General features: G+C 40.7%; 1 protein-coding gene and 1 non-coding gene across 2 annotated transcripts in view; one reads left to right on the top strand and one right to left on the bottom strand.

The window, feature by feature from the left end:
* Positions 1-10,589: 10,589 nt before the first annotated feature.
* LOC113459707 (small nucleolar RNA SNORA13) lies at positions 10,590-10,722 on the top strand. Its single transcript, XR_003381204.1, has one exon. It is a non-coding gene; the product is annotated as a small nucleolar RNA SNORA13 (small nucleolar RNA).
* Positions 10,723-11,918: 1,196 nt separating this feature from the next.
* Positions 11,919-24,152, bottom strand: part of EPB41L4A (erythrocyte membrane protein band 4.1 like 4A) — a 120,460-nt gene continuing 108,226 nt past the window's right edge. The window contains exons 19-23 of the mRNA XM_005490434.4: positions 22,312-22,359; positions 21,662-21,730; positions 20,693-20,803; positions 19,588-19,669; positions 11,919-18,538 (exon numbers count right to left, since the gene is read on the bottom strand). Of these exons, the coding sequence (XP_005490491.1) occupies positions 18,410-18,538; positions 19,588-19,669; positions 20,693-20,803; positions 21,662-21,730; positions 22,312-22,359 (439 nt within the window). The 3' untranslated portion in view covers positions 11,919-18,409. The remainder of the gene's footprint in view (positions 18,539-19,587; positions 19,670-20,692; positions 20,804-21,661; positions 21,731-22,311; positions 22,360-24,152) is intronic.

Raw genomic sequence — 24,152 nt, 5'->3', positions numbered from 1 at the left:
TTCCAGAGAGCCCAGCTGCATCCCCTTCCCCCTTCAAACCTTAGTTTAAAGACCTCTCAACGTGTTCTGCCAGTTCATGAGCTAAAATCCTTCTGCCCTGAACAGAGAGATGGAGCCCATTCAGTTCCAGCAGGCCAGGTGCCAAAAAAGTTGCCCCATAATCAAGGAAGCCAAAATTCTGCTTTGAGCCACTTGTTAATAACATGGGTTCTCCTGTTCCTTTCAACATTTTTCTCCACCACCAAAGGGACAGAGCAGAACATGACCTGTGCTTTTGCCCTATCAACCACTTGACCCAGTGCCCTAAAGTCCCTTTTTATTGCCCTGACACTCCTCTTTTCAATCTCATCACTGTCAACCTGGAGTATGAGCAGTGGGTAATAATCAGAGGGTCAAATCAGCCCAGGGACTCTCTTGGTAATATCCCGTATCCTGGCCCCAGGGAGGCAGCAGACAACAATGGGTCTAGTCAACAAATGGGGCCCTCTGTTCCCCCCAGAAGGGAGTCATCTACTATGACTACCCTTCTTTTCTTTTTAATGCCAGAAGTGGTGTTCTGTCTGGCAGACAAAGCCTAAGTAGGAGATTCACTGGGCAGATAATTTTCTTCTACGTCCGCTGGCTGACCTTCTGGATCCAGGGCCTCATACCTATTCTGAAGTGGGACCTGGGTAGGTGATGGGGATTGGGAGGAGTTTTTATTCCTCAAGCAGGGACCCATTTCCACCCCTCTTCATCCACCAGGTGTCCTCCTATTGGCAGTGGGAGACATAGGAGTCTTCGGACTCCGGATGGATCTCCCTCACGGATGGAAGGGCTGAACTCCACCAATCTATTTTCCTTTCACTTTCCCTGATACTCCTTAGTCTTTCAACTTCCTCCTTAAGCCTGGCCACCAGCAAAAGGAGATCACTCACCTGTTCACACCACAGGCAGGCTTCTTCTGCAATGCCCCCCTAGTACCACTGATAAGCCCAACCACTCTGCACAGGAACGTGTCTGGACACACACATCCTTTTTGGAGGGTTGGCAACATACACTTTTACTAACTGTAGTTTTTGATTGTGTAAAAACCATTACCAACAACAACCAAAAAAAAACCAACAACAAAAACCAACCAACCAAAAGAAACAACAAACTAAAAACCTCACCAGCAGGAGGAAACCTGCCTGTGCAAACTGCCACACAAACTGCCATGCCATGCTCTGAGAGCCGTGTCCTGCTCCCTAGAACCCTCTTTTAATTACCCCACCACTCACAGGAGGAAAAACCTGCCCTGCACCTGCATGGCTAACAAGAATGACCAAGCGCTACCTGTAAGGGTCAATAGAAAGCTTGCTACCAAAGCCTCACTCTGCCCTTTCCATAGCTTGGCATTGCATTTACCCCAGTGAGAAGGCAAGTCTGCAAGGAGGAATAGGTACGTGAGGTATCCAGTGCCTCAGCTGGCTCACCCTGGTCTGCAACCAATGTGCCTCCCTGCCATTGCAGCTGGGTATGTCCTCAGTGGACCCTGAACACAAACTTCTCCTAGGGCATGGACACCTGTGACCAGCAGATGTTCTAGTCTGTGTTAAAGCAATTAGCTCTTGAGGAGAAGTGCAAACTTGTACCCCGTTTTCATAGTGAATAAAGCCATGGGGGTTTTCTTATGCATGGGACAAGAATTGCAAACCTATTCGTGTTGCAGTACAAATGAATACCACAGTGTATAATTTATCATTTATAATTCAACACTCATAATTGCTCATAGTGAATGGGACAAATATTGTAGATTAATACTGACATTTTTCATATTGCAGCCTGAAAGGATCTTCTACTCTGCAATTTCCTAATTAAAAGAGGATGTGTGCAATCACAGAATGAAAGAAAAGCTCTGATTATCTTAGCCTATGTCAAGCCAACACATTTGCCAGTGAAACTACAATGTTGAGGGTTAATGAGCAGCATTACTGTAAAATAATGTTAATTCTGCATATTAGCACTAGCAGATAGCATTATTTCTCAACTATGAACACAGTCTCACAACTGAGTATTTCATTCAGTGAATCACACTGTGCTGTGATTTCAAAAGAAAAATCTCCTGGAATTTTACATCCTACTCAGAAAGGATATATTTAAAAAACCTGAACCATGCAAAAGACCAATGGTCATCAAATAATACTATAGAAGTGCATAGCAGAAGAAGCAGAAGGGGAAAGAAGGCAGAAAAGCACGTGGATTGAACTGAATTCCAGTTCTGTGGTCAGTTTGCAGCAAGCCAAGTCAATTTTTCTGGCCTTCAGTTTCCTTCCAGATGCCCTTTTTCCTGAGGACTCTACGGAGACAAGTCACAAGGTGCATGAATTGTCACATAATCTTCACCTAGCTTGCACCTAGCTGCCTCCGTTCAAAGGATCCCTCAAGATCTGTCATTAATTATTCCATATTTCTAGGAAGCCTCAGGTCTACCATTTAAGCCCAACAGAACTGTACTATATTCATAACTGCTTTTCTGTTAGGGGATAAGTAGGGCCCGCTGCCACCATTAGGTAAAACTGCTCACTGACTAGAAAATATGATCATCAGGCAAACATACATATGCGTCAAAATACTCTTAAAAGGGCATCACTTTTTCTTTATTAATCTAAGTTAGGTAATTCCTAAGCACATCAGGACTAGGAACTTCCAGCAGGGACACAGAAATTTCAGATCACTACAAAAAAAGGCCAGATGAAAGACACCAGTGATTAACTTTTTCACAGATGGCCATTTTTAAACACTCCTCTCACCAGAAAGTTTGTCAGCACCTCTCTCCTTCCAGTTACCCTGCTTCCCAGTGACCTAGAGACACGGTGATTTTCAAGATATGTCATTTGTATACAGACAGCAGCACTTACAGTAATGATATGCCAGCACCCTTTTCAGAGTGAGAAATGCAGCCAACACAGTTAGTGCCCGGGCAATTGTTACAGCTTCTTAAACCTCTATAGAAGTAAAAGCCAGAACAGTGATGCATCTGTAACACAGCCATAGGCCCCATTCTTACAAAGCCAGAGGAGCTGCAGCTACAGAACATTTTTACAAAGGAAATGTATTGGTAATTTAAGGACTTAGGTGACAGCTCCTGATTATCTGGACAAGAATAAACAAGAACTTTTCTGTACAACAAATGTTGTGGAATGTCTTCTTTCCACTAGAAATTAAAGAATAGGGAACAAGGAGAGAGCCTGGGACCTGTCCAAGGGACTCTACAAAGAGAACACACCCTGAAGAAAAGCAAGGATACTGTAATATTACTCACTATTGTTCAGCCCATTTCCACAGGACTAAAAGAACTTTGTTCCAAGAAACTGAAGAAATTATTCAAACTAAACCTAGAAGCCATGTTCAAATGTGCCCAGTGTCAAATTAACTGACGCTACTCCTGACTCATGTGCAAAGTACCATAATAACACTGAACTTCTAGTGGAAAGAAAAAAACTACTTTCACAAACCACGCTAAAAATCTACCAGCACTACCACTACTACATGATGGTAATTTAGACCAACAAATAGTCACCATTTTTACTCCATGCCCACCTTGACTGAGCTTCTCAACAACAAATAAACAGTTAAAACCCTTAACGATGATGGTAAGAATGAGGTAAGAATACACATAAGTGTATGTTTACATTAACTAATGTTTTGAAAATAAAAGCTATTTCTAGACCATTTGAATGTATCAGGAATTAGAGTTAACTTTTCCAAAACAAGTGCAGTGTGTATACCATATACACAAGTGCAAGACAGTGCTAATACACATATAAAAACATCATTCTTTGAAAATAACCAGTCCACCACTTCAATAACTAAAATGGTTTGACTTAACAATGGAGAAATTCTCACAATCAGAATCTGGGGCAGGTTCATGCACCATCCCCACAGAGCAGCTGAGCAGCTCATATCTGCTGAGCAGAACTGTGGACAGTATGCCAAGGACTAATGTGTCATTTTCCTGCACCAGTTTCAAGTTTTCTGCCTAATTCAACAGTAAATAAATATATGCTGCTGGGCAGATCTCTGCACCAAGCTATTCCAATATTGATTTTCTGTGGCTTTTTCAATAATTGTGAGAATTATTTATACAATGATGGCAATGTTATCCTAAAAGTATATGTAAGGGAGCACTCTGTTATTTGCCACTGATGCCCAAATTTACACGTTAGTAAATGAGTCTTCTTTTGCTGATGCTCAGGTCCGTGAAAATCTGCTTTACTAACTGATTTACCTGAGCCTGAGTACTTATTTTTACCAAATACTTAGTCCTAGAACTACCACAAAAGAGACAATTGCTGGATTCATATCACAGGGGAAAAGACAATTGCTCTAAACATTTGTTATGTCCAGGATAACCTAGCCTATTGTCTTCTTAGTAGTGATAAAAATGACAGAACAGGTAGGAAGACACTCTGGCAAATCAGCTTCAAATGCAGTGCACCTGATGAAGAGACCTTTGACACAGAGTTATTACAAAAATTTTCTGAAAACAAAAAATTCTTATAGGTTTAACAAAATTTTTAGTGCACCGGTATTTTAGTGGGTTTTGTAGTTTATCATACTCAGGAAGTGAGGCTACCAACAGAAGCTGAGAGGAACTTGCAAATTCCCTGCACAAATCAGCTGAATAGGGAAATATAGTGGCAAACAAAGTCAGTAACAACAAATAAAAAGGAGAAAAAAATTACACTAAGAGTCCCAAAATGCTTCCCATTAATATTATAACTTTTGAAGGAAATTGACATGTCATTATAGTCCAGTGAAGGGCTTCATTCAACGAAAAAGTGTTGTCAGAAAAGGAAGGGAATGAGCCATTGAGAGAAGAGTTTAATAAGATTAGGCCATTCTTCGGCTCTCCAGAATATCTGAAAAGCTGCTAATTGACATTAACGCTCTTTCAAAGATATAGTCAGCCTCATGCTTCCGGAGGCAAGCTCACCACCTACAGGTGACTTCACACTAACTCACTGCCAGCTCCACACCTTTTCTCTAATTCAGCTGGTACTGACAAAAGACTAGGTGTGCTGTTGGCAGATCGCTGCTAGGCTCCTGTGAGCCCAGCAACCTGGCGCTACTGTCCTGGCCGTACTGCTCGCCACTCTCGGCATTACACTGACCTCTGCTGGGCTGCAGGAAACCGAGACGCCGAGAATTAACGCGGATAAAAATCCAAGGAAATCATACCCTGCAATTTCGGTGGGAGTTCAGCAAGGGCATGCAGAAAGTCTGATTTTGCAAGTGCCTCAAGACAGCCCAATAGGAACACACTAATGCCTTGCTGCTCAAAAATCACTTTAGAGATATTTCAGTTTTTACAACGATGCTCCCTCCAAATAGTCTACTGTGTTGTGTTAGGATTTCCTGTAACACCACTAAAATATTGTGCACATGATGGCCCCTTAATCTTTATGAAGAAAAGGAAGCAAAGAATAGGTGGATCTGCAAGCTTTCTCTGCAACATACATCTCAAACTAAAGTACATATGTTTAACCTTTCTTGACTCTTCTCAGGCTATATTGAACTATTTTTATTAATTTTATTATCTTCTACTGCACATTTTAGTGTGCCTGAAGGCAAATTGCATGTTTTTGGGACTCTGACCGTTTCAGTGACCAGTTTTGTGGCACGCTGCCACAAATACCACCACTGACAAAACTCATGGAGCAGTTAATTGATGTTGGGAACTGAAATGAGGCCACAAGGCAGGAAGGGCAGGAACTGGTTTTCTTGCTGAAGAAAGCACAATGGGGAATTTAAGCCTTACAAGTTAGTGTTGGAATTCACTCAGGAAAACTAAGGACACACCCAGACAGAGTGGAACAAAACAAGATGTTTATTGCAGATTCAGATTTTGACTGCTTATTAGCGTTCACAAGAAATCAATGACTACTGAAAAGGATGAGGAGCCAGAACTGTGCTTACTCCACTTGTAGAGTAAGACTGAATATTCACTCTCCCTTGCACACAGTAATAAATTTATAAAAGAGTTAGTTTGACATTATATTTCCTGGGGCATGGTGGTGCAGGGAGCCCCCTTCTGACTATGTCAGTTGCCAGCTGTTGAATTCTACTTTGAAAATAAGTAAGAGTGAATGAAGAGATCATTTATGATATGCAGTACTTTTTAAAACTGAAGTTAATGTCATCTAAAGCCTAATGGGCTCTTTCAGTACTAACTTGTCAGAAATATTCTCAGGTCTGACAAAACACATCAGTAATAAGAATAGGCCTTTTGTGCATGCTCAGGAAGTGCTTAAGAATATTTTAACAGAAAGGAAAGATCTCAGCTTATGTAGCTGTTAACAGCAGACTCACTTAAGTGCTGGGTTTGAAGCAGCTCAGCAGATCTTGAAAACACAAATGCTGTCCACACGTACTCAGAGACGCAGGTACCTTGCTGCTGGAAGTCCGCAGTGCCATTTGCAAGTTGGTTAAACAGATTGAAAATAAATTTGTGCAAAAGAATGAATACACTAGAAAATGTAGTCATTATCATTGCTTCCTCCCATGCTTTCTCCATTTGGCAGGATGACAAGTAGTCACAGACAAGCACACTGACTGAAGCACTTTCAGCCAGCCAAATGATGACTTTTCAGGAAACCTTCAAGAAATTAATATTCTTTAACCCTTTTATAATTTGGCTTCAAAAATATTGCCAATTGACACTGAAATAATTCCAGTGATTAAATAATTGATCACATGCTTAGGAAACAAAAGAGAAAGTAGTACCTTAGCATTAACTTCAAAGACAAAAACCTGAGTGTCTCATGCCTTTCACTAGGTAGATTCAGCTTTTCTTTTTTAATCACTGTAGAGTCAAAGTTGTCGTCTTGTGCCTTGTGGCTGTGTTGACAAATTGGAATACATCGACCACTGCATGGGTACTGGACAGTGGTTTAACTCAAATTCATCATAAGAGGCCACAAAGCTACAACGAGGCTTTGTACCAGAGCAGATATTCAAGCTGCTAACCATGCAAAATGTGCAATAAATAATCTGAACAACAGGGCCAACTGCTGGGACAGAAGTGTCCTGACCTGGCAAAGCAGGACTCACGCTTTAACCTTCTGTTAAACCTCCCACATATTTAAATGTGGTTTCTGTTTCCACCTCAAGAGGTTTTTCTTATCTGCTAGGTAACTAAGAATTATTGTTAGTTATGTCTTCTATCTTGCATGTCCTGGGTTTGGGGGAATACTTGTAACAAATAAAATGATCACAGACTCAGAGATTAGGAATTCAGATTCACTGTGATCATCTAGAAGAGAAGCACATCAAGTCATTCCAATTTGAATTATGTTGCCACTTTCCAGAAAATTCTAACCCTAATAGGACTAAATGAATCAGTTTGAAAAAGTAAATAAATCCAGCTGTGCAGTAGTATCTCCTGTCTTTTGTAAATTGTGCCACTGATTATTTTTACTGTCTTCAAAGTTGTTCAGTAAGAAAAGAAAAACAGGATGTGTGATCAATGTCCCTAACCTGTTTATGATCTGAAAAGCTTTGATCACTGTTTGATCACTGTTAAGACTTTAAAGCAGCCTTTTGATACTTAAAGGGAGCTTGTAAGAAAGATATAGACAGGCTTTTCACCACTGCCTGCAGTGACAGAACAATGAACAATGGTCAGAAACTAAAAGAGGAGAAATTTAGACATTAGAATTGGACATAAGGAACAAATTTTACTCTGAAGATAGAGTCAGATTGCCCAGGGAAGCTCTGTGGATGTCCCCATTACTGGAAGTCTTCAAAGCCAGGGTGGTGGGGTGTGTTTGCGCAGCCCGGTCTATGAAAGATGCCCTTGCCAATGCCACAGAGTTTGGAGTAGCAGGTCCCTTCCAACGCAGACCATTCTGTGACTCTGTGACTCAGTAACAATTTCTGGGTTCACTTGAAGTGACTATATTGTTCATACAGTCAGTTAGTGTTCTATAGATGCAACCCTTAGCTAATCAAGTTCTCCTGTATCCCCAGGCAAAAATAATAAATGTCACAGACATTTAGAGCTTTTTCCTCACTATACTGTTTACTTAGATAATCAAAACCTACTTATATCGGACTTAAACTTCTGTCCAGACAGCTGTCCCTGAGCAGCAAATCAACACTTGACTGTTTCAGCAACACAGAGTAACAGATCCCCACTGATTTAATAGCTTGACTGTCACCTACAGTCTCATCTGTGTCCCTCCAAGACCACTACTTGTGAATGACATGTATCACTTTACTCAAAGTTCCGACCTTTATGCATGCATAAGTTTGGCCTGAGGCAATGCCTAAGAAAATTGTGCATCTTCCTCATGTGCAAAACAGAACTCAAATGACAAGCCAAAGCTATTAGAGGTCAATCTGTTTCAAATTAATGTTAATGTTACTTTAGTTTGAGCTATAAACAGAGCACTAACATACGCTTAGACATGTCTAAGCGTAAGGATGCAAAAGCTAATTTCTGTAAAGCAAACTAATGTTGCGCCCCTGCAAGTACGAAGGCTTTCCCAGAAGCCCTAAGTGATGACATCTGCTTGCCCCTTAACTTTTCCTTTTATTTATCTTTATTCCTCCTAACTGTCTTGGCTGCAATGAATCATGTCTCTTTGCCTGGGCATTAAGCAGCCTTCTCATAACCTCTTGTAATTTAGCTAAGGCGAACACACACCTGCAGAACACACTTCAGGCAGTCCTGCAGAAGTGACTTGGCAACTCTGCCTTTTGGACACTGTGTAACTACTTCCTCTGATATTCCCAGGTAAGGAGGAGCCAAAAGAAGCAAGCAAACCACAGCAGCGCCAAGAAGCAGAGCAGGGTGGATTCCAGCAAAGAACATGAAACTCCATCGAGTGCAAGAAAATGTTGACCACTCCACAAGCAAAGAAGCAGGTACACAGATGTGAACCGCACAGACATTCCAACTTGCGTCTTAGGTCTTGTGTTTCACCCACAGAAAATTGTGAACGGTGGGATTTATAAGTGTGGGAATCAGTAGTGTTGTAGAATTTTTTGTTAGATGATAGCTTAATCCATCAGAGCAAGGCAGGTAGGAGAGCTGTACAGGTTTCCCTATAGCTGACACCAGCCTCATCCTGCTCTGTCCTGGACACGCTGCCAGTTTATCCTCCTATGTACCTGCCTGCTCTGATTCCCCCTTCTCACAGGATTTCAAATGTGTGAAATGTGGAAAATATGCACTCTGGCAGAGCTTTTGCTAGCATTCAAGCCTTAATATCGAGGGCTGTCTCAATTTGCAGTGTGCACCAAGACCAGTTCCTCTCTCCATGTGCCCCCGATGGAGCAAACAGCAGGACACTCCTGGGATGGATGAGGCACATTTTGGCTCTCTGAACAGACTAATAAGAGGTAAGTTTAGGAAAGAAACATTACTTATTCTGCAAGGGAGCAAAGTGGAGGTTTCCGCCAATCAAGCACACAGAAGGGTAAAAGGTCACAGCTTCCACACAGCAAAACATCCTCGGCCCACCTAATGCATGTTTATTTCTGTGATGTAACCTTGCGCAATTCTTCAAACGCAGCCCTTTTCTTTATTAAGCAACTTCTACTGTATATCATCTGAGGGCACTGGTTATGTTTACAAAAGGCGAGGGGAGTTCAGCCTGGGGACAGACAATTTTACCTGAAAGCACGGCAACCATGAGCGAGCCGTGCACGGGATGGGGTGTTACGTGCAGTCACCTCACCGTGATCTGCCCCCGTAAAGACAAACGGAACCCCGGGAACTTGCCCGCCGGGAGGGCATAGGGAACACAGAGAGCCCCCACAAAGGCCCCGGGGACACAAGGAGCCCCACAAAAGCCCCAGGAACACCGGGAGCCGCCACAAGGAACAGGAAGCACCAACAACTTCCCCTCCGCAGCCCCCACACGCCTCGGCGGGCGCGGCACTGCGCATGCGCACACAGCGGGATGCGACATCGCCTCTCTCTCGGAGGCGCCTCCATCGCCGCGGTAAGACAGTGGGGAGAGCCGATGCTGGTCTGCACCTCGGCGCCTTTCCAGGGCGGTGTCGCCTGCTCAGAACTCCTTCTCCGTGGATGGCCGAATCTGTAGCCTCGCGTCTGCGGCAGAGTCAGTACGCGGCCGCTGCGCTGCGGGAAGAGGTGGAGGTGGCGCACGGCGTGCCCCCTCCTTTTCGGGAGGGATGGTTCGCCCCGCAGGAGGCACGCCGGGAGCGGCACGGCGTCCGCGGCTGCTGAGGGAGCAGCGGTGTGAGGCTGTAGTTATTGGCGCTGCTTGTCTTCGAAATCGGGCACTTACCTCTAGTACGTCCTTTTAGTCTCCTTGTACTGTTCGTGTGTCTCTGTCGCTCTTCAAAGTATGTCTTCTCCCTTTTTTTTTTCCCAGATGAAAGCAATGGAAGTTAGTCAGTGGCCGGAGCGTGCACCACCATGACCAAAAGGTGTCCCAGGATCATGGTATTCTTGGCTTTCTCTATTAAGTGTTTGCTCTGTATATAATATTACTTAATTGCGAATTTTGAAATATTTTTCAGCTGATTAATTTCTCTTTTTCATAAACTGTGAACTTAATTTTAGGAGTAAAGAGTTCCCGTATGGAAGTTTTGGCCTTTGTGTTGCCTATTCATTCCTGTCCAGGATGGATGTGGTGTCAAAAAAGGCAAACAGGAATTCTTGCTCAAACTGGTTTAGGGAGCTGGTTATGTACCTTCCTCCTTTCTGTTTTTGCAAGAACAAAAAACCCCAAACAACATGTAGGAATAGTATGGTTGAGTAGCCATGTAGTAGATTTTATTCTGCAGCCTTTTAAAGTGGAGAATCTGACAGTTATTAAAAGAGGAAAAATTAAAACTATAATGGCCACTTTTAGCATTGTTTAGCTCTCGTGTCTGTCATTACATCTGCAAGTAATTAGTACATAACTTTCCAGGCTTCTAGCAGTGGCTTCTAGATTTTCTACTGTAAAAAGACATTTACAGCTTAATACTCATGCACAGAAAAGATTAAATCTTCTTAAATAGAAAAAATTGTGTTTTGTTTCTGTATGTTTGTGGGTCTATTATTCAGTATTGAATAATATGTTGTGTATTCTTTTGCTGGGCTTTCCTTGATGCCGTTTTGAAAGCGTAAAGTGTTCTTGGATACTGTCAAATTCCTGACAGAACGTTTAATGCTAGGAATGCTTCTTACAGGTTCCTGGTGTGTTTTGCTGGAAGTTTGGGATCTCTCTGTGTGGTGAAGGCCTCTGAGCTTGAGAAAGGCACGTGGGAAGAAGCTGCCAAGTGCTGATTGCAGAGCTGTGATTAGCAATAATTCCTTGTGCAACTCTGTCCTGTAGCTTGCTGTTAAAATAAAGCAGGCTTTCTGCTGAGAAGGAGGCACAATGACTTTAGAGCAGAAATCAGAACTTAAACAGTGAGAGTGAGATCTGCCTGATGGCTATATTCTTATCAAAAAGAGCAAAGTGGAAGCTACAGAATAAAAATTTTGGTGTGGGTGGCTTTGTTAAATCAGTATGTGGCTGCCAGTGTGTTCAAGACAAGGACTTGCTTTCTCATGTTTGCTTTTAGGAGTGTGATATTGTGGAGCATTTCAGAACATAAAGGTTGAAAATGTTAAAAAGACTGGCAGAATATGAAAGAAAGCTTTGAATATGCCAGATACTGCTTCACTGTAAAGTCTTGGAAAAGCCAACACTACTGAAAAGCTGAGTAGCGCAAGTCAGCCCAAATTTCATTAGTACAGACAAGGTATTAGTAAAAATCACATGCACTATCAAGTCTTTTTTTTGTGTAACCTACATACCCAAGGGTGTGACATGTAATCCAAGTCTCTGAAGCCAGGAACTTATAGGTCAATACTGGAAATGTGGTGTAAGAATGATTCTGTACTACATCACTGTAGATTTTGTTTGGGTTGGGTTTTTTTCAGGAGAAAATACAACTAATCTTCAGTGAAGTGATGAAACTCCTCCAGGGTGGCCATAATGCTCTTGAAAGTAATAACATCTGAAAGTTTCATCAACGAAATGTGAGAATCTGCTTGAGCAACACAGATGCAATGAATCCTTTACGCCTGCTGCTGGTAGGAAGGGAGCCTGTGAAATCCATCCACACATGCTGCACCCCAGGCACTGTGGGTAAGGTGGGCACTCTGTGGATGAATCTCTCTCTGGGAAGAGAAAAGTTTGTGTAATCCATTAGTAGTAAAGTGTCCAGTAACAGGGCTGATGCTTGTTTTCCAACATAAAATTATTAAATCGTGTATTATTGGCTTACTGCTCCCAGAGTGTTTTCTAATGCATAGTCATGTGCACAAGTTAGTACTGCAGAAATTTCTGTTGATTCCCACTAGCCAGAAAGTGTTATTACTGCCACCAGCCTGTAGTTATCATCTGAATTCTTGCTTCGGTGGGCAAAAAAACCTCTCTTACAGACAGGCTTCCTAAAAATTAGATTTGCAAATTTTACCTTTTTGCCCACGGGATGAGGGGAAGCTCATCTTTGTAATACTGTATTAGTGTTGGGGATTTAGATTTAGAGGATGTTACTGGAAGGAGCTGTGTGCTACATATGTCTCACATTGTGTGTTTATTTTTTCCTTAGGAAGAATTGCTAGAACCAGCCTGAGAGCAATGCCCATCTATTGAAACACTCCTGCCTAAGAAACAAACAAACTGTTTAAAAGATGGACTACTAAGCCTCCATGTAGTAATACAAAGTGCATTTAACTGCATTGTGTCAGTGTCTGGAAATGTTTATATAGACAAAAAAATAAAGATTTATGTTTCTCTTCTCAGAATTTCTGTCTTTTCCAAGTTTTAGTGCTTCTGTTTCAGAGTTCAGACTTCTTTGTGTTATTGTTGGGATACCAACAATCTCTTTATGAAACTAAGCCTAGGAATGAGTTGGGATGTGATGATTTAAACCATGGTCTCCTGCAGTATTTGGAGATAGGGTTGGCTAAGATTTGTATTGTGAGCAAAAATAGAAATTAAAAAAGTAAAAATTCAGCAAACCTGGGTTTAAAAATAGCAGGAAAGGTGTTTATCCAGCATGGAGAATGACAAGCTTGGTTTATTATCACCTTGACCAGCTACATCATGTGGTACTTCAGCATAACTTGGAGTGAAATACTCTTGAGATAATTGGGATTGCTGCTTATTTTTCTAGGAAGACTTAACATGGTTTATCAGAAGAACAAATGCTTAAATTGTGTATCTTGCACTGTGATTTTTCAGTACCGAATGTAAGCATGTTACTAATTCTAAGTGCAAGGTTGTTTTTGGTTTGTCAGAGAGAAGGAGGTTTAGACAAGAGTAATTAATTTTTAAGAGATCCAGCTTGTAATTATGGGATGTACTTGAAAGTTTAGGGTTTTTATTAGGGATTACATTCCCTGAAGATACCATCTGTTCAGGAGTTCTGATCATGGGCCTTTGTTCTTGAAGTATAAGACCAAGAGGAGTAGCATTTTAAAACTTAAAAAATCTCATGAGCAACAGCTAGTGACAGGATTTGATGACTGGTACATAACCCCAGGGTTAGATACTTGATTGGTATCAGCCTCAGGGTAGGCTTCCTTTCAGCTAAAAAAGATGTAGAACCCCAAGCTTTAATATGTAATACAGGGGTTATAGTGGGGTAGAACAAGGTAAAAGTGAGCTACATGAAGTAATAGGTGCTTGCAGGGGTCACAGATAAATAATGCTGGTAAATGTGAAGTACGATGTTAAACATTAGAACTGCCTTTTACTTTGTATGATTGGCTAACTGAATTGCACCCCTAAAAAAATTCAGAGTATAAGAATCTGTTCAGCAATATAAACTGAAGAGAAAGGATAAGGTGTTCATATTCTGGAACAACTTACTACATGCACTGAAGCCCTACTTTGCAGGAACTGGGTGGACACCATGTGCTCCTGGGAAGTAGAAAAAGTAAATCTTTGGAGTTCGGTTATTTTTTGCTTTTGCTTCTGCTTTACTGAACTCCTTTATCTTGACCCACAAGGATTTTTTCCATCTAATTCCTTTGCCCATCCTGTTAAGGAGGGGAGTGATAGAGCAGCTTGGGCACCTGGTGTCCTGCCAAGGTCAACACACCACAGTTCTTACTCAGGAGAACAAGTACAGGAATAAAACCAGATACTTTAAGGAGAGAGTGTCTGCCACACTGGCTCTGTATCTGTGTTTGCTTTGACAGCTTACATAGTCTGCTGGTTGCTCTCTGGTGATTCTTAGGTGAGAAAGGAAACTGGTATAGATGTGCACTGGAAATGCAAAGCTTACACTGACAACTTCCTGCTACAAGATAAAGTACTTAATCTGGAGAAGCTGTATCCTCAAGTGGATTTTAATTGGTACTACACCTGTTTTTACCAGATGGTGGTGTCAAATGAATCTGTGTTTCTGAAGGCTTTGCTCCTTAGTGGAATGTAAATAAGACACACAGGCAACCATGCAATGCCCTAAAAATTCAAGTTTTACTTGACTTTTAAATAACCTGGACACAAGTATTGACACAGCCATCTATCAAACTCATTTTAAAATAAAGCACACAGTTGCTTCATGAATACCTAATGTACATGGAACAAATGTATCACATTGGTATGTTCATGTATGTTGTCTTCAAACACCTTTCTAGGGAGTTCTGAATTAAACAAATCTTCCCAAAAGAAAACATGCTATCTCTTTAGTTCAATATCCACCTGCATAAAGGGAATGACTTTGGCAACTCAAATAGGAATGACTTTGCAACAAACATCAATATAATGAGCTTGGTTAGAATACAACTTGCAGAGTTAGTGATACTGGAAGGGGTGCAATGTAGAAAACAGCAAGTCCAGGCTAGTTCCAAATGAAAGAAACCAGCCAACTAAGCAAGGGAACCAGTATAGGATATACTACAGTGCTTTTGTGCTGTGGTTAGCAAGCCCTCTTTGTTGTATAAAATACATTTTGCAAAAGGTTGTACAAATATATTGTAATTGCTGTTAATTAGTGAGAGTTCTGTAACTTACCAATGCTTAGCACTTATGGAAGTCTCAGAAGAGGTAAAGGCAGAGGCACAAAGTTGAAATCACCAGCCTGAGATCAATTCAGGAGAATTAAAATGAGAAGGCCTCAAATACCAGTCCTTTGTCCAAGTGAGCAGGGGTCTGTGTATGGCATTCAACTCAAGGGTAAACTTCCTGACACTGTTACACATCTCATGTCTTTTGCCTGATTCTTCAGGATGTACAAGGATTTCAGACTGACATCCAGACTCCAGATCTGAAAATGCAACTGCCTGAACGTCCCAGGAGAGCTGGGGAAGGGTAGCGACAGTGGAGGGGGCAAGGTGTAGCTCAGAGCTGTAAGGGGCTGATCACTTAGACATGTAGAGCTGGTTTAGATGTAGAAGGCATAACTGTGACACAGTGTTTTCAGTGATTGATCACTTGTGTGTATCTCTCACAAAAACATAAAAAAAAAAGATGCTTTTCCTCAAATGATTGAGGAAAAGAAGCTTGAAGGGAAAGGAGGATCACATATACGAAAAAAACTTGCTTTTCCGTACTATTACCTGACAGTGATACCCTTGTTGCAAGTTTTGCCTTGTTTTGGCACAACAAAACATTTGGAAAATGTGTAATAGAGGCATTATATCTTTAGTCTTTTGTGGACACAAAACTGGATTGTAGTGGCCCAGGCTAACATCAGACTGGCTAAAAACCTGCTTCCTACATAGTCTCATAAGGGAGAAGATCACTAACTCAAATCTAGGGCTCTCTCTGCAAACTTCTCTTCTAAATGCAAAAAAGTTGGCTTGATTACAAAACAACTCTCCAGTGACTTGAGAATTTAAACCTTTCACTACTGGACTAGACAAGCTATTTTCTGATGTAGTGCAGTAAGTAAAATACCATGCACTTGGCTGAGGGTATCCAGCAATAACACACAAAAGGCCCACAGGAAGATGAAAGCATACAGAAAAGCATGAGGTTTGATATAAACCTTCTTGATCAATATTTAAAGATTGGCAAGATAGGTACACTATGTACAGATAATTCTCAATAACACAAATCCCCCTGCAGTAGTAGATATGTGATACTTACCTGTCCTGGGTAAGGATAGCAAATTAATAGTAATGATTAGACAGCACCAAACTATAAGCAAGTGTGTAATGCTCCAAGCTGGAATATGTTCTCAAAGGAACAAGGAGCAGCTTTCGTTGCTGATACTAATCAGTTCTTGTATAGTTTGTCATTTTTCAGCTGCCTTCCAAAAAGACTGTGATGCTCTTCATTTTGCCATGGTGATTTTTTTTTTTCCTAGGGGTTGATCAGGGTTTTTTGTTGTGGTTTGGGTTTGGATTTTTTTTTTTCCATTTTGGTTTGGTTTGGTTTTTTGTTTTGTTTGGATTTTTCTTGACTATTGTTCTTGACAGTACTACAGAAGGTCATAAACAGACCCTACAGGATCTCTTTAAATTGGAGCAATGACAATGAAATCATTTAACAAACTTAAAAAGCTGAGCAAATACTTTAAACCAAGCCCAACAATGTCCTAGAATTAAACCCAGAGGAAATTCAAAAAATTCTAAAGAACCTGCATGAAAACTGAATTTTTACTACATTAATTTTTTTTATCTTGCTCTTTCCTTCCCTTAGATTTGTTTACTGAGACTGTAGAAGCAGAGCTGTCCCAAGTAAATGACCAAAGAAAAGTATTTGTTACATGACTCTGCCTTCCCTGCAGCACTTGCTAGCCTAGAGACTGCTGTATACTGTGATAGGAATATACAAACTGTATGGCGGCCACCCTGGCTGGTAACATCCACCTGACCACATCGCGAAACAATGAAGAATCAAAAAATGAAGTGGAAAATAAAACACATTGTACAACATTTTGCTTACCAGTCTAGTCAGTTAATATGTGTATTAGTAATCCCATGCCTCTCGTAAAAGTGTAACTTAAACACCTTATGCTAACTCCAGTTCTCAAGCGGTGTTGCTTTTCTGACAGAGCTGCAATTCCTTGGTGTTGCTTGGACTGGAAGACACAGGATCACTGCAAATCTCTGTGGGTTGTGAGGGTTGAGTGTAGAGAGGACAGATGTAGAAAGGCACATGAGCTGCTACAGCTGTTTGCGACACTGTTTGACAAATTCAGTACTTAGTTCAATGATTACACTTAGCAAAAATTACTTCCACAACACAAAGACTTTGCTAAGCTCTATAGCAAGACAGCAACACCTGAAGGTTCATCCATGTGCTGACTGTGGACAAATGGGAGGCAGAGAAGTGATTTTCAGATATATGTAAGAAGTGATAGGACAAGAGGAGATCCAGGCATCACTTCAGATATATATTAGAAGATAACCCACTCAATGTGCAGCATCATTAAAACTTAGTATTCCTACCATGACAATAGAAAAAAATTATAGTTCTCATACCTGAAATACTGCCTTTGTCATTTTAACATAGTAGAAATGGCTCAGAGAAAAGTGTCAGATTATTTTATATGAGATATTAAGACAGATTTTGCTAATCTAGATTAAAAAAAAAAGGCGCTATTTTCTAGCTGTTTTAAATACTACTCCACAAGTTTCATTTAACCAGCACTGAAGTGCCTTGTTAAGCAGTCTTAACACAGTGGGTCAATTTATCTTCCCCTGTTTCCAATGTGCTTAACTACAAGTTGGTAAATGTATTTCTGTGGTATGGAATGTTCATTTATATAGTCCCTATACACAAATGGACATTCAAAATTTAGAACACTTAAACCTGCCCAAAGCAAGGTAAGTCTGTATCATCTCTGGAATGCACTGCTACAGCATGTTACAGAGTCTACTGTTTTTGAGCTAAAATGGGTTGAGTCAGAATTTGTATCAACAACACAAGCGTCTGTTATTGTGCTAGGTTAAAATAACTCTTGTAAGAGCTATTATTTGTCCTTATGTCTCAGAACATAAGTAGATCCCCATATATATTGTGAAGATAATTTCCCCATATCACACTGTATTGCACAATTGACCAAAAATATTACTATTTTACTTTTCTTGAAGCATCTGATCCTGATCATGTCAGTTAACAGTCACTTCTTGAAACAAGGCTATTCAGTTACAGAGCAGACCATGAAGCCTGTTTTGTTGCAGCAATTTTTTTTGTTGTTGTTCATTTTTTGGAAATGTAACTACTGATCTTTCAGTTTTGCAAAGAATTTTGGTTTTGGTTGTCTATCAGGCAGCTTGTTCTCAATCAGTCACACCACTAGAATGGTGTTGGTGATAAAACCATTGCTTGGTCTTCCCAGCAAGCCGGCTGCACTGCCAGGTGTCCTGAAGGAAAGACCACCATGTCGACTTCAGTTCCTTCTGTTGCACACATAAACAAATTCTCACTTTCCAAAGACCAAAATCCATTCACCATCTTCAATTCATCAGTCAAGTCTCCACCTTGAAGCGTGACACCTGTACAGTTTTTACAGTCTTAGTGTTGGGTTTTCCATCAACATTATTAGTGGATAGCAGAGATGGTTCTTCTATCAGGCTGTCCTTAGATCCATTCTGCCTCTGAAGAGCATAAATTAAACATGTTGTTGAAAACATACAGCAGAATTTAAACACTGTATTTTGCTAACTTGCTATGAAAGCCTTAGGCTATGGTATGGCAATTCATGTATACGTATATAAACATGCATCAGGAATATTAGAGTCTCTACATTTATTTGATCAAACAGAACTTTTTTCCTTTCTTGCCTCCTGCCAGCTGCTGCCCCTTTGTGCTATTGCCTATTCAGGGAATGCCATGTTGATATTTAGCAAAACACTGCAAGTAAACACCCACAAGGAATTAGTGTCCACTGTCGTGAGGGAGCCTGGGGCAGAGGGAAAAGAGAGGTATTTGCACACACTGAACATTTTAACATTATTGGTAGTAAGTTAGGTGTCTGGAATTCTCCCTTCTCCCTTCCATGTTTTGGTTCTCCTTTTGTGTGTTTGCACAAAAGACCTGTGAGCGCTTTTGAACAGAATTTGCTTCTCACATTCTGAGCTCAATAAAACCATCAAAACTGAGAGATATGGTAGTGTAATATATGATGAAAGACAGTGATTAAGTTAGATTAACAAAAGGCAACTACTGTCCTTTTTAGATGCCAATAGCCTGAAAAATTATTTGGGACTGGGGGGGGGGGGATAAAAGAGAAAGGAAAATAAAAGAAGCACTGTTTCAAGCCCAAGCAACAAAACTCTTAAGACAACCTTTAAAAGAGATTAATAAATTATGTGATTACATCTGCATTACAACCACATCTGCATAATTCAAGAAGTGGTAAAAGTCAGTTTTCCTTCAGTGACAAGCAGAGATGCATCTTAGGAATGCATCAGATTGGGAAAGAGTTCTCCAACAGCTGGAGCAGGTGTTCACAGGGGTTTATGCTACAGAACTACATGTATTTTGGAATACAAACAAAGTGTAAGTAAAATACAAAAATTTGATTAAAAAATAAATCTCATCTTTATTTTTCACTGTAAATCAAAGACTATCTTAAATAAAGCACTAGACTTCCACTTCTCTCTCCAATCAAAAGGAAAATTGAAAAGGATGTACAATCACTAACCTGTTGAGTCATGTGGATGCTGGGAACTTTCCCATCTGAAGATCGTGTAACAGGCAGTGGAGGGACCAGATCAGTTTTGACACTGGAATTATGATATCACAAAATGGATGTTGCTTTAATGAGGTAAACTATAACTGTGCAGAGGAAGAAAAATGAAACTGATACAGACTGCTCTATTGATCTGAAGGCCTTCTATCACCTGACTTAGGACATCTGAAAGCTGTCATGCTGATCCTCTGTGGGCACCTTCAGGGCATAGCCCATCCCATTCGGGTCTTTTCCTGGTCTTTGGAAGGAGCCCAAATTGATACAACATCATTGAATAACAGAATGCTTTGGTTTTGGAGGGACCATAAACATCCTCCAGTTCCACCTCCTGCTATAGGCCTAGATACCTTCCACTATCCCAGGTTGCTCAGAGTTCCCTCCAGCCTGGTCTTGGGCACTTCTAGGGATGGGGCAGCCACAGGTGCTCTGGGCAACCTCTGCCAGGGCCCAGCCACCCTCATGGCAAAGACAAGTCTCACATGAAATCACAGGTGTGCCGCACCTCCTTCAGGGTGCTATCCAGCTAAAACTAGCCTTCCAGGTGGGGACTGCTTTTCATGTTTTTATGGCTTGCTGCAACTGAGAATGGGGCTATTGCTTTTCCATTCATCAGTACTCTTCAGCCTTCTAGGGAAGACTGATCCACCATGGTTGATGAAGGGGGTTGTACTAGAGTTCCCATGAAAAAAATTACAGGTCTAACACTGATAACATCTTAACTCTATCAAGGATGAAGTTACTTGGAAAGTAACCCACAGACTCTCCTCCCCTAAGCAGCTTTATGACCTACCACTAAAGATCAATACAGGTTTACTTTAGCCTTTTCAGTTTTTCTTCCTTTCAAATGGATCAAGAAAACCACTGTGGCTGAGAACAGACCATAAATGTTTTTGGAGTTGTTTCCTTCATTTTTAGCTCTGAAGACATACTATTCAGGGGGTTGCCTGAACCCTGTGCCACCAACAAGCCACATTTATGCAGCTTCTTACCACCATGACCTCTGTCAACTTTTGGGCTGCACTAGACTAGTTCAGTGCTAATAACCACGTTCACATACTTCACTTCAGACAAGACAGATCTCTCCCCATCGGAGCACTGGGACCGCCGGTACTGCCGGTAGCTGCGAGGGGAGTGCGAGTGCCGGATGCGGATGGGGTCGCCTTGAGTCCTGAGAGAGACACAGAATTCACACCAGGGTTTGGTAAACCAGATCTTTGGCACAGAACACAAACTCAGCTGCAGACTGAGTCTTCGCATTTCGTACTGAAGTATAACAGACAGCTTCTTCTTGCACTGGCTGAATTTAAAGGGCTGATGCTTCTTTTCAGAAGTCTGCATTTGGAATTCAATGCTTTAAGAGAGCAGAGGTTACAAACTGACATGCTCATATTTGAGAATGGAACTTTAATGAAGAATGCATTAAGTTATATGTCCTTAACATCAGCCTTTCCTGCCTAGTGGTGTTTGGAAGTACATTATAATGCAACCCAGGATCCCATTTGTGCTTGCACTGACACTTGGAATCCCAAATGGGCAATTATTGCAGCGAAATGGATGTTGGTTCTTAAGGAAATAGGTGTGCCCTGGCAGCTGCCCATGACAACCCAAGGAAGGGGTTGCAGAGATTAAAGAGTGCCTTGGATGATTAGACTATTTAAAACAAAGAAGAAGTTTATGAAAAAAATATTTTCTTGTTTGCATTCACTTCTTTCTGGTACTGTAGTTTATAATATAAGTTTAAAAGTTAGCATAGGGAGACATACAGAACATACAGACGCGTTCATGAGTGTGTGTGATAGATTAGGAGAGATTAAGATGGGGTTTTTTTCTTAGTTTGAAAAGTAAAAATATTTGATTTAAGATTATTAAGTATCCCCACCCAACCCATCCTAGGGGAGTATTTGGAATAGATATGAGTTTATATATTGTATGTAAATCCATTCCTATTTCAGTAGGACACATTTCACAGTTAAGTAAGAAAAGTGGGCTTTTATATTCACAAAAAATAAATTCTGACCAAACTCACTCTACTTTAGTGTATGGAATTTCTTTCAATTGCTCCTCAGATAGGCCAGATGGATCCACAAGCTCCTTCCTATAAAGGATTAGGAAAAGTAAAAAATGTAACATTAACTGTGAAGTGCAAAAATTTTTATTATATTTGGCTAAAAAGATTTACTAAAACAAGCTGTTGTCAGCCCTGAAGCTATCTTGACATCAAAATAGGACACTTACTTTGAAATAAGTATAACTTCACCTTGATTGCTTCAACTGCATGTCTCATCCTGTTCCACCTTCTTCTCACCTCCCTGCAAGTCTGATCTTGTTGCTTCACAATATCATGAATATTATGTGTGCTGAACAGTGAACACGCTTTGGAATTGCTAAATATCTTCCTAAGGGGTAATGGGGTGTCACACTAAAAGTGTCAATATTGATATTTTGGAAGCCACACAGGAATAAATCCCTTAAATTATGTATTGTTCTTTAATAATTCATTTACATACGATGGTCATCTTTATTCAGCGCACTCAGTGACCTGCAGTATCTTCTGCATCTTAATATATACATAATTTACTGAAACTAAATCAGTGTAGTGCCACAGTGGAGGGGATTTGAATAACTACATTAAAGGCAAACCAAGCATCTCTCAGACCCTACAAGGACCATACTTACTGAATATGTTTCCACAGTTCTTCTTTAGCTTGTACATCTGGGCTTCTCCTATAAATATCAACAAAGAAAACACAGGCTCAGCTGTGAAAACCATTGTCTGACCATGTTGCTGTCCAAATAACTTTTAACAGCACAGACCCTGCACAGAAATCATGATAAATATAATCCACCAGTGACTTCAATTTTAAGGTTTGTTATCTCAGAAAATTCATTAAACTTCATTGCTGTATTTCAACCGAAAAGTCGTTTCTTGAATGACAGGCCCTCAATCACAATTCCAGTTCCACCAGCCTTCAGCGAGAGTGTACATAAAATATAAACAACAGCAGAATTCCCCAAGCCAAATCACTGCCCAGTTGCTGCCAACATTTATCCCTCCAAGGACAACACGTTTTGGAATGACACTTCTGAAAAAGGCCCTCAGAAATGTCCTGTGGCCCACAGAGCCCTTGGTGGGCAGAAGGAAGCACAGGCCACAGGCCACAGATCAGTAATCCCAGTCATTACCCATGGACACCACTGGGAAAAACTGGAATGAAACAACTCCACTGCAATCACAGTGCAGCCTTTGTCTTTCTGGTCATCTCCAAAAAAGGTTTCTGCTTAATTTATAAATTTTTGGTGTCCAATACAAAAAAAAAAAAAAAAAAAAACCAAAAAAAAACAAACAAACAAACAAAAAAAAAACCAACAAAAAACCAGCAACAAACTAATCAAAATAGCAACTATGCCTACTTATGCACCTAAATATTTCAGCAAGTATTCAATTCACACACAAAGAATTTACTAGAAATGGTAATCTCCCTGTTGCAGACATAGAGATGGAGCAAAGCAAGCCTGAGGGGCAGATTTCGCATTTTCTACTATATCACAGAATAGATGCTTCTAACTAGAACCCCTTTATTTTTACATTTCTTTTGCTTCTCTATTGCAAGGTAAGTGCAAAACCACCACTCTTGTTTAAACTGCACTTGGAATTCACCCAAACCCATTCAGAGGAATAGATAAGTAAAGATTTTAGACAGCGGCAAGGACTTGTATGGACGGATCTGGTAACTCTTTTCCTTGTCATTATATAAGCTCAGTGTCAACAGCTAGACTGTTCCACACTATCTAAGACGTGAGGGATGCAACTTTTAGACACATATAGCACACATAAACACGCCCAAAGTTTCTTAAATACTGTCTTACACCATCAGGTCATACAGCCTGATTTTTTTTCTCAAGGCAAAAAGGCCTAACATATTCAAAGATGCTTTAGGAGGGATATTATCCAAATTTAAATGCAAATCAAGGAGGACAGCGGAGATCTTCATTTTTACCATGTTTGGCTTATCAGCCTAGGAATAATGTTCAGAGACATCTATATTGCAGTAAACACTATACAGCTAATGTAAAGGTGGAATATTTTGGAATGGTGGTGTTTTGGGATGTTTTTTAGATTTTATAGGAGCAGAAGTACTAGGAGATACTACTTAACTGGTTTATAAACACCAGAGAAGGACCAAAGGATGAAAAACAACCTAGCATTTGTGTTTCCCTAGTAGGGCTAAAATTAATTAATCCATAACCACCTCAGGCTCCAAGACTTTCCAGGCAGGATGATTCCCATCCTTGACAAACTGCTGTCCATTCCAGCTCCTCAGGTTCTCATGATGGCAACAGCTACAGCATGTGTGGTTCACAGTCCATTTGTTGTCTGTGTTCAGAGCTTTTTAAATATTTTTGTGTTTCTGTTTATTATAATGCATTAAGTTTCCTCTGATTTTCACTTCTATCTGTGCCTTCTGCTCTCTGTGACCAGCTTCAGGTATTTTGCTCTGTGATCTCTGAAATTTTCA

Source organism: Zonotrichia albicollis, chromosome Z, assembly GCF_047830755.1.
Source record: "Zonotrichia albicollis isolate bZonAlb1 chromosome Z, bZonAlb1.hap1, whole genome shotgun sequence".
In the NCBI taxonomy this organism is placed as follows: domain Eukaryota; kingdom Metazoa; phylum Chordata; class Aves; order Passeriformes; family Passerellidae; genus Zonotrichia; species Zonotrichia albicollis.
This window is presented reverse-complemented; position numbering and strand designations above follow the sequence as displayed.